Here is a 17479-nt window from a genome sequence, read left to right as displayed (position 1 = left end):
CCTTTACATTCATCATTTGTTATAGCATCATTTGTGAAGGTCATCCTAACCTTATGAGAGAATCAGACAATCCTAATTATATTATTTTTTTTTCATTGCTGAGTGGAACAGCTACCCATAACATTATAGAAACCTGTCTCACAGAAAGCTGCCCCGGTCTTCAAGAGCAGAAACAGTATAGTTTCAACCTAATTTTTGTTTTATGTTTTTAAAATATGTTGAACTGACATTTCTAGAGGTGGGGGTCTGCTGTTTTCACACAGAATAAGGAAATCAGAGAGGAAAAAAAAAAGTAGAAGCTTCACATGGCATCTTGCCTTGAAGCTGTCTTTGAATGATCACATTGAGGGGTGACAGAGCATTTCAGTCCCCGTGGCTCATTCAATCCCGTGGCTCTTTGATGAGGCTTCTAATGAATGAATACAACTGTAACGTTGTTTTCTCCTATATAACACTGCTCCAATATGTCTGGTATGCAGGTCATCACTGAACACTCGTCATGAGGCAATGACTTCCAGTTGGTTACTGTACTACTAAATGTAAAATCTTATCTTTAAAAATTTCCACTGTGAAAAGCTCTAGGACAGAATTAAGTTCTCTCTTTGCAGATCAGCACAGGAACTCGGTTGTTATGCCCTATCCACGTACCTTAGCTTTCAGCAGTCCATTTTGGCTCCCACTGAACAAATTCCTCCCTACTAGATCTTCTGCTTGTTTAACTCACATTATGCATAGGCAACGGTTGGTCTCTATTCTTTCCTAGACATGTCGTATTGTCAGTCCTGCTGAGTGTATTTTAGAGCTAAACTACTTCATTTATTGATCATCCAGGTATATTGACTATCTATCAGAGTGAAACAGTTCAGTTAAGATATTCTCCTTGTACACTTCATTTCCACACATCAGCTAAACGGGATGCTAAACTACTGAAGTTTATGTTTGTTTCACTTAAGAGTCTCTTTCAGATCTTAAAGAACAAACAAGCAAAAGACCTGGATTCTATCATGAAAGGGAAATCAGTCCCAGCCTAAACACTTACTGAATGCTTAATCCCTGTTAATGTTTTTACTGAATATAAAAGTCAGCTCCATGGAAAAATATATAGTATTTTTATTATAATTATCCTGTTTTGTTTTCTTCCTGCAGCAAGAGGTTTCTTGGAAAAAAGGTACCTGGTAAAAAGCAGAAACAAGATTTTTTGGTGTTTGTGCATGAAGCTAGTGTTGCTAACAGAGGAAATATTTTAGCATGGGGTAATCCATGGAAATAGGCAAACATACAGGATATGCACAAACCAACTAGGGCAGTCAGCATGTGCAGAACACCCGAACCATGTGGAGAAGTGGGTAGCAGGAGAAGGTGATGCCACAAAGGGGTACAGCACAGTGTATGATGGAAGGTAAGACAGACAATCCAGTGTCAGCTCATTTTCTCTGCTTACAACTGGGCTCATCTAACCAGTGTCCACTTTGCTTTTGCTCTTGCCACATGCAGAAGTTTCTTTCTTAGCACGTTGGGGAAAGTGAATATGCTTTCAGCAAATGGTAGTTTATAGCAATCACTGCTTATACCAAATGTTTTTGATCACCCACTGTGTTAGAACAATTCCACAAAAAAGAAAATCTGTGTGATTTTTCACTCACTGTTGTTGTCTCCTCTTTGTCCTAACTTCCCAGAAATGCTAAAAAGATGGATGGAAAGGTAGTCAAAAAGTCACATATGGTGAATGACATTAAATACTAAAATCTTAGGTTTTTGGGGTACTTATCCTTCTCATAGTAATCACGGTAGTCTCTGCACACAAGGGAAAAAAGATCCAGAAAGATCATCACCTCTTAAACATTTTATTTACTAAAGCGTGAAATTAAACTACTCAAACTCGGGTGCAGCAGCTCAATTCTGTGGCCACACTACACCGTTGAAAGACCTCCTTTTAAATGTGCTACCTTTTCTTCCCAGTGGAAGTTAAGCTCCTCTATAACCACTTTGCAACCAAGCAGCAGTAGACATTTTGTTTTCAGGGCTGCGGAAGGATAGTACACAGATGAGAGAGGAAGATTTTAAAAGGTGATATATCTCAAACTATTTTTCGCTTTATGAATAAATTCAGCTACAGATACAACTTCTAATCTTTATGCCAGTTCACAGTAGCAAAAGTATCCATTCAAGGTCCTGATCTGACTTCTCTAGTTATGACTAAGTACTGCCGTCAGTTCTAAAGCACCAAAAACCATTTTTCTTCTCTTACTGCCAAGGAAATTTCAAGTTCTGTTCAAGACAGAGTCCCCCACTATATACAACATAGTTTAAATAATAAGAGGAATATATGCCAATCATAAGTATACACTCAAGCTACTATGAATCATCAATGCGTGTCTTCCTACTAAAGTCCTGGTTCTGACACCGATCTACATTTGCTTATTTTGAGAAATTTAGTAGCCATATACTCACACGACTTCCTATTTGCTCGTGACCGCTTCCTCTCTCTAGGCACCGCTCGCTGGCTTGGCACTTGGGTGGCGGACTTTACAATACGATCCATGATCTCATCTGCTGCATCATCTGTTGCATTAGGTGAATCATCGTTGCCAGCATTCCATGAACCAATACGGCCTGGAAAAATCCAGCAAATGAGTTAAGAAAAGAAAAGAAGACAGAAAGTCTCTTGTGTCACTTTGGTTTTGTGATGGGGTTTTTTTGGGAATTACAGCAAGCAGCTCAGTCACTGCTACTTCAAGTTGGCCAAAGGTGAAGACTCTGCTTAATGGAGAATATTTCTAAATAATACCCTTGACTCTCTGCTGTATCAGCAGAGAACCAAGAGCTCAAATGCAATTAAAATTTTTTATTCCCTTCAGCCTCAGAGTCTTGTTCTTGACCATACAACTGGCAAATGTCTGCTAGAGACTGTCTCTAAGCCAAGGATTGCTAGTGCTGTGTGACCATGTTTCCCTCCACAGTTTTTACCCACAGACTAGAAGACACAGCACACATTAGAGATTAATGCAAATCAGCAAGACTGGTCCTTTGTATCAAAAGAGAGAAAGAATCAATTTCCGAGCATCTGTGTCACAGCCTGGTGCAAAGCAGACATGAAAAGGACAAAAAGTGTGGTTTGACATTGTCCCTTTCACAGTGAAGAATTTACTTTCTCATTACAAAGCTGTATGTGTCCTGGCACAACTGAGTGTGCTCTGCTATGAGCAGAAAAGTAAGAGTCATTGGCAAGCTGAAAAGCTAAATAAGCAATTTTGGTTAAAACCACGAACAAACAAGTGAGCCATGTCTCCGAACACAAGGTTCTGGCACTCCTTACTCCACAGAGCTGTCTCAGACACATCTTTGCGTTCCTCCACTATAGACTACTGTTCCATATGCTTTTTGTTTTGAAATAATTTGTAGTCTAGTATGCAGTGTGAACACTGATGGTGGGCTTTGCAAGAGTCAGCGTGATAGAATTGCAAGCAGCTAAAAATTCACTGGTGAGGCCACTCTGCATCATGTCCTCGATGTCAATAAACAGCTTTGATTAACACTTTACTCTGCTGCTTGTTTCCTGGCTCTCATCAAGAACAGACGTACTACAATAATGCTCCTGATGAGCTTCTGTCTGGCTCACCCATCCTCTGCTTCTGCTGTTCTTCAGGGGAACACAAGCTGACTCTCATTATCAGGACACACTGCTTGTTAGCATTCAATGGATTACTTCAGCTATTCCACTTGTTGCAGTACAGCTTGAATTATTTCATCTTTGTACTTTAGCTAGTTGACTCGCTTCTTAAATTTGGGCTGTGAAACCTCTAAATTAGACAGAATCATGTTTCAAGCCTTAATAAACTACATGCACACACACTTAGTGGTGAATGCACAGAATGTGCTATCAGTGGTATCAAAAAAGAATCAAGTGTATACAGACACTCAGATGTGAGGGAAAAGAAAGAACAGAACAGAAAACTGAAGACTTGAATTTCTGTGCATGACCTTTACTCCAAAACCATCTTCCAGGTATCATGTGTACAGGATGGGGTGAGGGGAAGACAAAAGAAAATAAACTGGTGAACCTAGCATCTGTAAAATGATTTAGCATAAAGAAAGTGGTTCAGTGGCTGCTTAAATGAAGAGGTGTACCAGCAAATCATGTCTTGGACAGAAAACAAGGCTATCTCATTGCCAAGATGGTTATACCAGTGAGTTCTTCTGTCAGAGTATCATGTGTTGGAATCGTCGGATTGGGTCAGGTTTTCATTTCCTCCCCTGTCAGCTTCCAGCAATCACCCGTGCTGACACTTGGAAACAGCAAAGCGCCGTGGACCTCAGAGAAAGAGGTATCTGTCAGGACAGCGAGGAGACACGGGGCTATTTTATACTCCTAGTCTCCACTTAATCGACTACCTTTGCAGTTTAGCAGGAAGGTGAATTTTTTTCCTACCCCTTTTCCTCTCCTCAGTCATTCCTAAAAAGCTGCAAGGCTCTTTCACTTCAATTTGAATTGCTACTTTCTACTTGCTTCTGTTGAAAATAAAAAGAAAATCACATTATGGATTCTCTGGATGCCCCATGTTGCTTTCAGGAAGAGAACAAGAATAAGAATTGGGGTGTTCTTGGGCAGCCACTTTCACGGTGGGTGATAGGTGAGAATTTCTGCAGGCTTGGACTCCTAACGGCTCCAGGCAGTACTCTGGCTGTGATCCACGTGTTAAAACTTTAGGCATATTCTTCTACATCCCCATCCCCCAAATCACTGCTTCCAGCACGGAATCACCACTGGGATCTTCTCTTTCTCCTTCGACCCTTTCTGCTGTGAGCCCTACGCTAGAGGGCCACGACCTGTTTGGGTCATGGTGTGGCTACCTTGCCACCAAAAACACAACCAGAAGGAAACTGCTGGTGCTTACCTCGGCTGGCCCGGCTTCGAGTGCGGACACCGAGTGCTGTGGTGCTTTCCCCGCCAATGGAGGAGGTCTTCAGCACAGCCTTCATGTTCTCATGCTCTGCAGCGTCCTCTGCGTACTGCAGCCCCTGGGGCTGGCTCTGGCAGGGTGGCGAGCTGCTGGAGAACTTGCCAGACTGCAGGAGGAAAACAGATTTGTTGTTTTAATAGAAAACAGCACAGAGAATGGGCCAGAGTACTGCAAGGAGAAAAGTGTCCTCCCAGGCTTTGTTTGGAGTGCAGCTATCTCCAAAAGAACCAGGCAACAGTTGCTCCTCTCCCAGAGTAGGCACCCTGAACAGAGATAAACTGTGAACGGCGACAGCAGGGAGCAGATACAACCAGAGGAAAACCAGATGCTTTAGCTCGACCTTTATAATTTTGACCTTCTGCCTTAGACTATAAGATTCAAAGCAAAGTCTTGCTTTGAAACCTTTGACCCCGGCTGGGCCAGATCTGGGCTCAGGTGTGACCCCAAGGGGGGCAGCCTGAGATGTGACAGAAATAAGAAATTGCTTTTTTTCTGTACAATCAGCTTTCAGTAACAAGGCAAAAGGGGGAGAGCAGTCTAGGAAGAGAGACCTTTCCCCTCCTGCCTCTCTGCACTGCTGCACAGAAAACTTTCAAACTGCTCTAAACCACAAATACCTACAAGTGCCCTTAAAACACATTACCCGTAATGCTGAAAAAATCCCCAGTCGCAAAACACCCAGCCTCATGGCCAAAATACAAAAATTGCAGTCAGCAGTTAGACGAACAAACAAAACCTTACAAGAGATTTAGGAATCTGCCCTCTGCTTCTGCAGCCCCCCACCGTGATTTCCCTGTCACAGCTACGTGGTCCAGCTAGATTAGCTGGACACGCTTAGTGTGTGGATGCAGCAGCTCCACCGGTTACTGAAAACAGCCATCTAGAAATGGATGAAAATGGCAGAAATGGATACTTTCTAAGGAGAGGAAGAACTTGCATTGCTGGGCTGCTCTCCCTTCCCAGCCTCTGCCTACAAAGGGCTGTGATGCTGGTCTTTGCTCACTGCTCTCATATTCAGAAAGGCTGAAGCACATTTAAAATACAGTCCTGGCTGCAGAAAATGCCAGCTCTGTCAACAGCAAACAGGCATCAACAGATAATAATACCCCTCGGTATTCTCAGTTGCATCAGTCCAGCATCAAAAACCGAAATATATTTTCTTCTTCCTTTTAATGTTTTTTACTCTGACCAACTCAGCACAGATGAGAGAAGGTGTCCTGCATTCTCTTCTTGCTTTGCGTAATAAACAACATTAATTATTCACTTGATGGTATCAAGCCAGTCAGTTAAAGGGATGCAAACCTGCAGAGCCTTTCTGTCAGAGAATGTCAAATTGAAAGAAAAGACTGGGCCCTACTATCAGATTGGGTCTCCAGAGCTGTCAAGACTGCAAACTGAAAATATTTAATCTGGAAATCAATGACAGGATGATTCTATTTTAACATAATGACTTTTCAGGGTAGGATAGCAAGTTAACTGAGTAGCAAAACAGTAATCCTTACAAGGCACCGAGCTAAATATACCAGTGTGAGAAGTGGTTTTGATAGTGAGAAGTGGTTTTGATAGTGAGAAGTTAATTTTCTTGTTAAAATATTAGCTTGCAACATTTTGATGTGGAATGTATGCAAGTGCTAGAGTTTCACACGTGAAATTAAACCAAGAAAAACATTAGAAAGAAACTTCTATGACAGTGCGTGCCATTTCTGTATTAAGAATACTCTCTTATATGCAATGGGTTGTAAAGCTAATCAATGCCATCTCAGAAAAAAACCAAAGGATAAAGTCTTCACATAACTGTTAATTACTATTCATACAGGTTAGTTAAATGTTGGCACAAACAGGCTAATTAACATAACTTTCTTTGCATCCCAAGCTATACAGCACAAACCATCACTGGGGGAGCAGCTCTATAGCCAGAAGTTCTTTTTCACTTCCTTAATTTTCAGATGTTGCCATAGATTGATGTCCCAATCCCAGCCTCTTGAGCAAATGACTGCCATTATGAAACAGAGTATTAAGCCACATTGTTTAAGTTCAGCAAATGGAAGAAAGCTCTAATGCTGAACCAAAATGCATTTCACAATAGATTCTCCCCAAACCAATAAATTGTTTTATTATGAATATTATAAACATTATTATGAATATATAGACATTATAGGTCTTAAACCCTTTATTCGCTCCTTTATTCATTTTCAACATCACCTTCAGAAGCACTTTACGATAAATACATGAACTACTCCATGGTGACTGAAGTATCTTATTTGCAATTCATATAGCAAGAAGAACCATTACAATTTGGTTTACATCCCTATATCCTGATGCTTTTGAGCACCTTATAAAATAATACCATTTGGACTTACATAGCTTAATACTGAAATTATCATGGTAATCTGTAACCTGAGGTAACTGATGATCCCCATAGCACTCAAATCACTGATGTTTTGGGTAGTGGGGATACTTCGCAGTTTAGTAAACAGACATGAAGGAAATAAAATGAGGAAACTTAAAATTATTAAGGCCTCAGATCAAAATATCCTTATTCCAGAGAGCAGGTATGCATATGACTGTAAAAATGCGTTCTTATGATTGAGCCAAAAAGCTATGAGAAAAGTGTCATGGTTCATAGTTCTGGCTGAGCAGATGGAGTTGAGCGGTCCCTATTACCTGAGTTAGAAATTAGATGTCACAGCACACAAGGTACATGGAAACAACATGCTTTTTCAGAGAACCATACCTCAGCATCCTCTTCTTCATCAGTCTGCCACCGGAAACAAAGAACAGGGTGGAGAAGGACAAACAGCAAGATTTAAGAAAGACAGTATGGTCAAACTACGACAGAGTAAGAGGTAATCATGGTACTATTTATGCAATTATCAGAGGACATAAAAATACAAAGTGTATAAGGAATTCATTCCTTAGACAATCAGCTGGCTTTTTTTTTTTCAGTTCATTATGCATCGAACAGACTGTCAGTAGAGTATATAAAAATTTCCTGATTCTCTTTAGACAAATGATGAACTGAAACTGCCTCTATCCCATCCTATTTCTCTCCCTTGAGCCATGTGGTTGCTTGCCCACTTTTTGCCCTGTGGAACTTGAGAGCCCTAGGAAGGACTCTCTCTCCTTTTTCCAGCTCTCTTCAGCACAGGGAGGTCCTGGCTGCTCTTTCTCCCAGTGCAGAGGTCGGCTTCTTGGCAGTTCCTGTTCTCTATCCTTAAGTGTTTGTTTTAATTCCTTTTTTAAAACAGGGGCTTTTCAACTTCCAATTTAACAGACCGTTCAAATCAAATGCTGAGTAGTCTTTGAAGAAACATTTAAAAGTTCTGCAGTAGCTGCCTGACATGAGATTCTGGAAATTAGAGAGGTGCAATTACCCCGTGTCATGCAGGGCTTTCACCCTCTGTGACAGCAAGTGTGTAAAACCATCCTGATGGTTGCACTACATTGAAGGCAAGAGGCATATCAAAATATTGTGGCATTTGGAGTGCTCTTAAAATTGGGGATTTACAGGAAATTAGCAAACTATTTAAAGCGGTGTACCCAAATGCCTGGAGGGTTCTCCCTTGGGTTGTAAGATGCCCCACATGGAAGGTTCCCAAAGCAAAACACAGTTTCTCAAGTATCCGGGCTCCTTATTTCTGTCATTTTCTGTTTGATTGCTTATGAAGTGCAAACATAGCCCAGAAATTTGATGCATTATTTAACTGATGAGTTTTGTTTTATTTTTCAAAAGAAGCATTCCACCAATTCTGTTCCTCTCCCTAGTGTTACTAATACATATTTTTGACCTTATCTCCATCTCAGCTATGATTTCTGTCTGGGATTGATATGTTCTGTTCCAGAAACATTCATCATTAAAAATGAAAGCCTGATTTACTTTGGCCCTCAGCTTAGTTTCAGCACAATCTCCTTAAGAAGATTAGCTGTGAGAGTGCTGAGCAGCACATTACTTTTTAAGGGTATGTTTTATTCAAAGAGTGAGATGCTTATTTTTCTTTGGACACAGTGGCACTGAGAAACATAGGCAGATGTTTTGCAGAGGGACCTCGACAGGTATGTTCCCTTTACATTAAAAAGATCCATTTGGTTTTTTTCCATCCCCTGGGGGTCAGGCAGCCACACCATAAAACAATTCGTCTGAAGAAGGCCACTGTTTACTTTTTGGCATGAGTAAGAAACAGAAAGGAGAAGAATGGGAAGCAATAGCACGTATTCTAATTCATACGTACATCTGCCTAATAAATCAAAGGCAGGAGGAAAGCAAATTAAGCTAAGTAATATGCAAAGAGCACTCAGGGAAAGGCAAAATAGCAGAGTACACACATTACAAAGTGTGTGCTCCAAACAAAAGTGTATTATATTATTAGTTTATATCAAGCTAGATTTTTATAGAGAAAGTCACAGCTGCTGGCCTTCCTGCCCATTTAATCTAGCTAAAAGTGATTTGCTGTGGACTTACGCAAGGACAATGTATTCCTCTTCGTTTGACTTTGCTCATCTCTAGCACCTGTTGCATTACCATTTCCTTTCCTCCTGCTCTGGATGGAGAGGGCTCTCACCTAGAACCACTGTTCTTCTACACCCAAAGCTACTCCAGGAGGAGCAGTTCACTATCCTCATCATGTTTCCATGGCTGGAGACCCATTTGCCACCAGCAAATACTGACAAAAGGAGTCAAAGTGGATACTGGATGTTGCAAGACCATCAGAGATCTCCCTCCCTCCCTCCCTCCCTCCCTCCTTCCCTCCCTCCCATTTTTCCTTTAGGCTAGCATTTCTATGTGGTGGATTTGCCGTTTCAAAATATTATTTCTATTACCTAGCAGTTTTGGAATTTAAACTCTAAAGTATCGTAAAAAGCAGAGCTTCATAAATCTGGGTGACAGGTGCTTATATTACCGACTATTATTAAAAATCATTAAAAAGCTCAGACTCGTATCTATAATTGCATTTCTACCCTATTTTGCTTGCTTGTTATTTTTAGTGTGCCTGAAATGAGTGCTATCATTGGCTAGAGACAGATATAAAGTTTCAGAGACTAGGCAATTTTCCCTGTGAAACAGTAGCAACTCACTGTTCTTTTCTTTCCTTACCCCCACACCCTGCCCCCACACCGCCCCTTCTTTCTCTCTTGCACAGACAACATTGACCCAGATTTGAACTGACAGTGCCCGGTCCACTTCAGCTGTTACAGAAGATATAAACATAAAGATATCTGTGGTAAAAGGCTGAAAGAAAGACTGGAAATATTCCCCATTGTGTTTCTCAGCCCCAGCTCCATGGGAGCAGTTGCTGAAGCTGATGCAAGTTCTCCATACAAAGAGCCAAGCAGACTGTCTCCATGCAAAGAGCCAGCACCTCTCTGCCTTCCAAGTCTGCAGGGGGGACCAAGGTTTAAGAGATATGTGCATTCTCATAAAGAACTGGGAGAGTTCTTGCTTATTCCTTTCCCATTTTTGCTAAAATTCCTCTTCTGCCTAAAGCAATGTACCACAAGGTGATAAAAATGAGATCCTGGGGAAACTTTCAAAAGGACAGGGACACAAATAACCGCACAATCCATCTAGGTCACGAAAAGCAGAAATTAAAATTCCACATGACTCTTCTTATTAGAATTACTTTCTACAAAGAGTTTCTTTCCAATGTCAAGATCAAAACTTTCTTGTATCAGTGTTGTCCATCTAGCTGAACACACTGCCAGTGCATTTATGATACGTCTTCCCTTTCCAATGCCTTCAAATACAAAACACTAAGAAAATCAAGACCAGATACAAACCACAGACAACACAAGGCTATGATAAAACTCCCGTTTCTCATAATTCTTCACACATAAATATCTTCCATCCTGCTGACTTGGACACTTGTTTTGAGGTAGATCTGACTTTGACGTTGTCAAAGGAAGCTGTGACAAATAGTTTGATGCAATTTTTAATTCTGTTTTACCATTTACTGAAATCAAATGAACAATATATGAGGCTGTAAAAGATACGTAGAAGGACTTGAAATAACCGTATGGCCACATGAATAACTCTCTTAAAGCACACCTCTATAAAGGGAATTTTAAAGAATGTGGTTTTTTACTCCAACAGGTTTTTTTTTTTTTTGTTTTTAAGCTAATAGGACCATTATATAATTGTAAATTAATGATAGTCAGAAAGTGCTCCCTTTCTGGGGCACCTGCAAGACATTTTTAGGTGGAACACTAGCTGTCAGATGCCATTTAATTCTTGTCAGATCTCAACACTATCAGTTCACTATCTTGAACTGAACAAGACATCTTTTGCCAATAATACCTTTGTCTGGGAAGGGCCTTGCTGCCTCCTTTCTCATATTTTCAGATAATGACCATTGTCTCTGGCTCTGCTCCTCACTGACTAGTTGTCAACCTTGAACCTTTTTTTGGTTTGCAAGGGTTCCTTCTCTTCGCTTCCTGAACCCAGCTGCCAGTGATCAGATTTCGTTTTCCCCTAGCATTTCCTGCAGGAGTAGGACTTAGAGAAGCTTTCTGCTCTGCCACAGCCAGCTCCTTGGGACAGATAACACAGAAGCACGGCATTATATAGCAGGAAAAGAGTTACTCTTTCATGTCTTGGTATTGTTTAAACTAGTAAAAAGCTAGAAGCTATATGAGGAAATGCAGATTTTAACTTACCAGTCTCTTTCGCTAATAATATAATCTTTTAGTTCCTCCAGAACATGTCAGGAAAACCAAGAAGCAATTGAAGAAAGTTATCTCAGTTCCCCAGTGGTAGTTTTGAAAATTGGTATGGCTATATTATACCCTTCACATAAAATCAGAGCCTCTTTCTGAATCTGAGGCTAGACCAAAAGGAAAATCTTTTGAGATGATAATACAGGTTTAACATTTTCTCTAGATGGGGCAGATTTCCAAATTTAAAGATGATATTGCCAGGAAAGATCTATGAATGATTGTGAGTCAATTAATTAAGTAAAATCTCAATTTATATCAATCACAATACACATATATATATATATTTTGACCCATGCTGCCTGAGCTTAGGGCTTTCCACGGCAAAGGCAGCGGTCACTTCAATATGCAACGAACCACTTGCATCTAATTGAGACTCCAAATTCGGATTTTGAGACAGCTGGAAACTTTTATTAAGTACCAGCACTTCTTACTACTTTATTTGGATTGAGTCAAATTACATCAACTTAAAAAAAAAAAGGATAAGTAAAATCAAGGAGATTTTAGAGCTTACTATGCTGAGAAAACTTTTAATTTATTCTATCAGCATGCAGTCATACAGTCAAAAAGTTTGCATGGTAACATCTACTGTGAACATAATTTGTCCATTCTTTCAGAACCCTGAAGTAGTCTGGTCCCATAAAATTGGCTGTTCTCTATTTTAAAGAAGAAAATTTCTGGGCATGTTCATGCATATATATATGCACAAAAATATACAAAATGCTAAGATTGAAGAATATATTAGAATATTAAATGATGGAGGAAAAAAGACATTTAAATTTGGTTGTAAACACTTAAATGTCTGCAATGTTTAATCATTTCAATAATGTCCTCAATTAGGAGCCTAATTTCTAGGTTTTTTTTCTTTTCCATATCTTGTCTCATCAGGTACACACAGCTCCTGGTGTCTTCTGGATGTTTTGGGCACTGTCTGTGCAACACCAAGAGATGGTCTTTTCAGACCCTTAATTTCAAATTGTTCTTATTCTATAAATTTCTATAAAGCAAAAAATACACTCAATCAAGGACTGTCAAATCTTGTCTTCTAGTAGAACGGACTTCATTGCTTATGGTAGAAGAACCTCTTAGGAAAAAAAGTAAACAACACTTCATATATGACGTTCAGTGAAAGAAAGTTTTAGAAATCCATGCTGTGGGAGATACGTTTTGCCACTTACATCTGTTATCATTTTCCCTCTGGTCTTGTTTCTTTCCCTGTGGGTAGCTCGTTTCTGTTTTTGCTGCAAAACTCGTTCCCTGGTGGTGCGGTATTCCAGAGCAAATTCACTAATAATTTTGCAGAACTTATTGATGTTGACTTCACGTATTGCGTAGGGAGGATGGCCCATAAATAACAAAAATGAGTGAAACCTGGAAAACAATGAGTTCATAAATGCAAAGGGAAAAAAAATCTTTATTGATGGTTTCTGGGAAACACCCCCCACCCCCACATTTCAGTGAATCCATTTATTATTTTATTGGCTCACATTGTTTCTTCTGTGCTACAGAATTTTCATGGATGCTTTGCATAACACCAGCATATTTTATAATTAAAACCATGAAAATCTGGTCTATGATAACTTCAACCCAGTCCACTTTCCCAGGCTGATGCAGGAGATAAGATGTTTATGGGACTCCATCTACTTTATATAACTAATTTTGCATGTGAATGACCAATTTTATATCAGTTATAGAAAAGTTTCTATTTATTTTATTAAGCAACTTCAAAGAGGCTGTGAAGATGTTGGGAAAGTCTAGACAAGAAGAATGCAGATTTACAGGCTAGCAAACACAAGAAGGAAAGAATTTCTGGTTCACAAAACTGACCATAAAATTATATTATCTACCAAGTACTATTATTTACTCTCAATTCAGAGTTTTACTGCTTCTGTGGCATTCAGAGCTTTCACACTATTTGCAACTTTTACTACTGCTTCTATTTTGCATGATTTACAACAGCACACAGAGAGTTTAAAAACGTATGGGAATTCCTTTTAACTGCATCTACATCCCTGATGACAAAAAGTCTTCCCAATCCTAGAGGGATGCAAGTACATGGATACATTTTTAGAGCACTATAGTAGCACTTGCAGGACATAATAGGAAAAAGTTAGTATTTTTCTTATTTGTACAGTGGTTACAGTAAACTCAACAGGAAACTGGTGAATTCACTTCCCTTCCACTGCAACTGGGATTTCTGCTTATGGCATGAAAACCATATGTCATTATGGAAGTAAAATAAGAGCTGAATCAAATTCTCAAGTGTATACCCACAAATCTGGGATCATTTGGAATCTAGGTCCTAATTTTGACCACAGCAATTTGGAAATTATTCAGAAGTTGGAAAGTCTCTCAAAATGTCATTAGTAAGCAGGAACATAGACAAATTACTCAGATGACTCAAGCTACATTTGTGAATCTGTGTATAAAAAAAAAAGCTTGGTTGTATTGCAGGATTATCATGTACATTTCAAAGCACTGCAATTACTGTATATTCGATGAAACTAAACCAAACAGCAAGCCCTAAGGAGAGGAATCTTAACTGTCTTCTGCTTCGTAGGCATAAAACACACAGTCGTTGATCTTGCAACTAGGAGATCTTGCAAATATGACAAACTTGCCATTAGAACCTCATTTTTTTTGCTACAGCCTGTTCTTGTTTATTAGACAGTAAGCCAACCCCCCTCAAAAGTAGTCAGGCAAGGACAGAAAATATAGCAACTTAACCATAAAGCTGCTAGCTTTTAGAAGACCCAGTTATTGGACCTTGAGAATAAATGATTGCCTGGATCATTGCGTCTTTTCATCAGAAACAGAGGAACTTTCAGGAGTGGAGAATTTTTCTTAAATGGCGTCTGTAACAAATTCTGCACCACATACATTTTGGTAACATTACTCGCTGGAATGTGGATTCAACACATAAAAAACATATTTGTGATGTTATAATTTATAATTCTAGCAAGTCATTCATTATCAAGATATTACTTTCATCACTCTCAGTCTGTACCTGTTAATTATTCTTCTATGAACAATCTTCAGGATTATGATTCTTTCTGCACAGTCTTTAAGGAACTCAGACATCTTTTGCTTTAAAGGTAGTTTCATTTCATGCTTTGCTATAGCCTTAAGGTGATCCCATGATGCTTTGCACCGTCTTTCCATCTGACACAAGTTTTCCTGGAGCTGCTCAAAGTCAACCTGAAATTAAAGGAAACAAAATGTAACTCTTTCAGTGGAAACCCTGCAGTAGTACCCATGGATATCTGAACAACGCAATGTATGTATAAGAAAGGGTCAATGCAGAATCACCACAATATTAATTTACATTATTAATTACTACTAAGTAATTAAGAAATAGCTTTCTCTGTCACACTTTGTCAAGACGTGAAATGTTGGTAGTAAGGAAGACTGAAAACAAAGAAATATCCATATCCATTTACATTTGGTGTTAGTCTTGGAGGCCTAACACCTAAAGAAGGGTCAGTAAAATATTGTGATGTGTTTTTTCCCTTGATAGTAACTTCATGCCTGCGCCAAGCAAGTGCATGGCTCAGTTATTTCTAAGGTAATACAAAACTTTTTCTTAATCCTTTTCTCAGCTTCTCATAGCTCTTTAGAGCCTGTTTACTGCCCACTGTTGTACCCAGCCATCACTTCTCTCATTTAGGAAGCGCTTGGATCTATTCCCAAGCCATGCACTGACTTGTTAACAGATGATCTCTTTCTAATCACAAAATTCACGGCCCAGAATGTTATTTAGTGATCTCAGCACTTTCATTCCCTGATATACAGCACGGATTTGCTGGCTTGTAACAAGATCATATAATGGTTTTGAAAGTCTCTCACCACCGTTAAGATAAATGACTGCATCCTACAGTACACATTCATCAGGACAGAAGCCAACACATTCCACAGGAGGTGAGAGAGAGCTTCTCCTTTATTCATCAACCAAAAAAGGTGTTCAAATCACACTGGTCTACAGATGACATTCGGGATGCGTTGCTAAGAACTGGACAAAGTGCATTAACAACCCAGCCACAACACAACAGACGAGAAAACTCCCCCAAATGTTCTTGAATTCCAAAGAAAGGAAACATTTATTTTATAATACCACTTCATAGTTCGGATGAACTCAAGCTATAAAATACAGATTTAGCTCTCAGATTCTAAACACGTCAGTGTTTGGGATGTTACAGTCTGGTATTCCGGTTAATTCCTTAACGTTAAATGAAAACCAACATCAGAGGCAGGTTTTAGTTCACTTTTTTTAGCCATGTGCAGCAGCCTCTGCTGAGACCTATACTGAGGAGAGCCATAAGAAATGCATTCTTACTAAAGAACTCCTGGTATTGATTTGATTTGTTTTTTCTGTGATTTATAAAGTGATGAATTTTTCCTCTTCACAAGGAAATAAAAACTTGCTTTGATCCATTCTGCTATTCAGAAAAGCCCTGCAAGCAGAGCAGCTGTGGAGGTTTTTGTTTTCCTTATAGCCATAACAATGCAATAACAATTTTAAAGAAGTCCTTTCCAGGTCAGTATTTTCACTGTTAATGACAAGCACATTGCTGATCTCCATAGCATATCTAAAACACATATGGGGAAAAATAATAGCATTCCTATTAAGAAAAAAAAGGCAAGAGGATGTATTTCTAGGTCTTACGAGTAAGAATCATCCAGCTTGCTTGAGGAAGTCTCTGAGCCCTTGCAGCAGAGGAATTTATTTGTATGACATTTTATGACAGCTTTCACTGAAAACAGAATGAGTTTTAATCTATCAAAAAGCTCTGAGGTTCAATCCTGTAGGGGCTTAAGAGCTATCTTTGGAGAACGGCATATCTGCAGGGAAAAGATGTGGTGAATTCCCTGCCCCTTGAAACCCGCCACCAGCCCGTGCATTCACAAGAACGGGCAGTTCCAGCAAGGCAGGTCGGGCTGCATAGGAATTTTTAGAGCACAAACAAAAGTTTAGGTCTCTGGAGGAGTCCTAAGGAGACTGCAACAAGGAGAATGCCACCTGAGCTCACCTGGAATAAACCTCTGTGGAGCACAGGTGGCTCTGCTCGAGCAGAACTTGTAAACTCCTGGAAGCAGTAAAGCAGGAAAACCAATATAGGATAATATGCCCTGGAATTCCCCATGTGCAAACTGTGCTCTGCCCACAAGAATTTGACAAACCTTAAGGAAATCTAAAATTTTCTTGCTCTCTAGGGTTTGGTCACTTGTTTGTGAACAGAAAGAAATACACTTGCAGAAAAATATCCACGTGTAAAATCTTCAAAGTCAAACTTTTTTAGAGACAACCACGTACCCCACCTAATATTTCACGAAGTGCTTTTCCACAAGTGAAAATTTTTCAGGGAGACATAGAATCCATTGTATTTCAGTCTGCCACTAGGTCTTTAACATGCAAGGAGTTAAGTGAAGCTTCTTTACACACAATACACCATACAACATCCCTTTCCTCTATCCAAGGCGTAGAAAATGCCTCCCAACAGAGCACCAGGTAACAAAGCTAAGTCTTCAGATCTTTCTTAAAAAAACCCCATATATATCAATGGAATAAAAAGACTAGCCTTCATCGACCTGCTGACTAGATTTTTCCTACTAGATCTTGCAGAAGTGAGATTTTTAATGTTCAGGCTGGAACGGCTTAAAATGAAAATCGTGAAGTTAAAAATATTTAAGCTCTCCTACCAAAAATATATCAAAGCATGTAATAGTTTGCAGCTTTAGGGTACCACTGACATTTCAAACCACAGAAAACAAGCTCCACCCCCCCCCCCCCCACCGCCCTCACCTCACTCCTA

At 39.6% G+C, this 17479-nt stretch overlaps 1 protein-coding gene across 1 annotated transcript in view; it reads right to left on the bottom strand.

Annotated features, from left to right (window-relative positions):
- Positions 1-2451: 2451 nt before the first annotated feature.
- The window catches only part of FHOD3 (formin homology 2 domain containing 3), a gene marked incomplete at both ends in the record, with an annotated part of 64405 nt that continues 49377 nt past the window's right edge, over positions 2452-17479 (bottom strand). Inside the window, 5 exons of the mRNA XM_010137557.1 lie at positions 2452-2613; positions 4896-5067; positions 7696-7719; positions 12848-13040; positions 14677-14867. Coding sequence (XP_010135859.1) covers positions 2452-2613; positions 4896-5067; positions 7696-7719; positions 12848-13040; positions 14677-14867 — 742 coding nt within the window. The remainder of the gene's footprint in view (positions 2614-4895; positions 5068-7695; positions 7720-12847; positions 13041-14676; positions 14868-17479) is intronic.

This window comes from Buceros rhinoceros, unplaced genomic scaffold (genome assembly GCF_000710305.1).
Source record: "Buceros rhinoceros silvestris isolate BGI_N320 unplaced genomic scaffold, ASM71030v1 scaffold11716, whole genome shotgun sequence".
NCBI lineage: Eukaryota > Metazoa > Chordata > Aves > Bucerotiformes > Bucerotidae > Buceros > Buceros rhinoceros.
The sequence above is the reverse complement of the archived record's forward strand: the minus strand, read 5'-3'. Positions and strand labels throughout refer to the sequence as shown.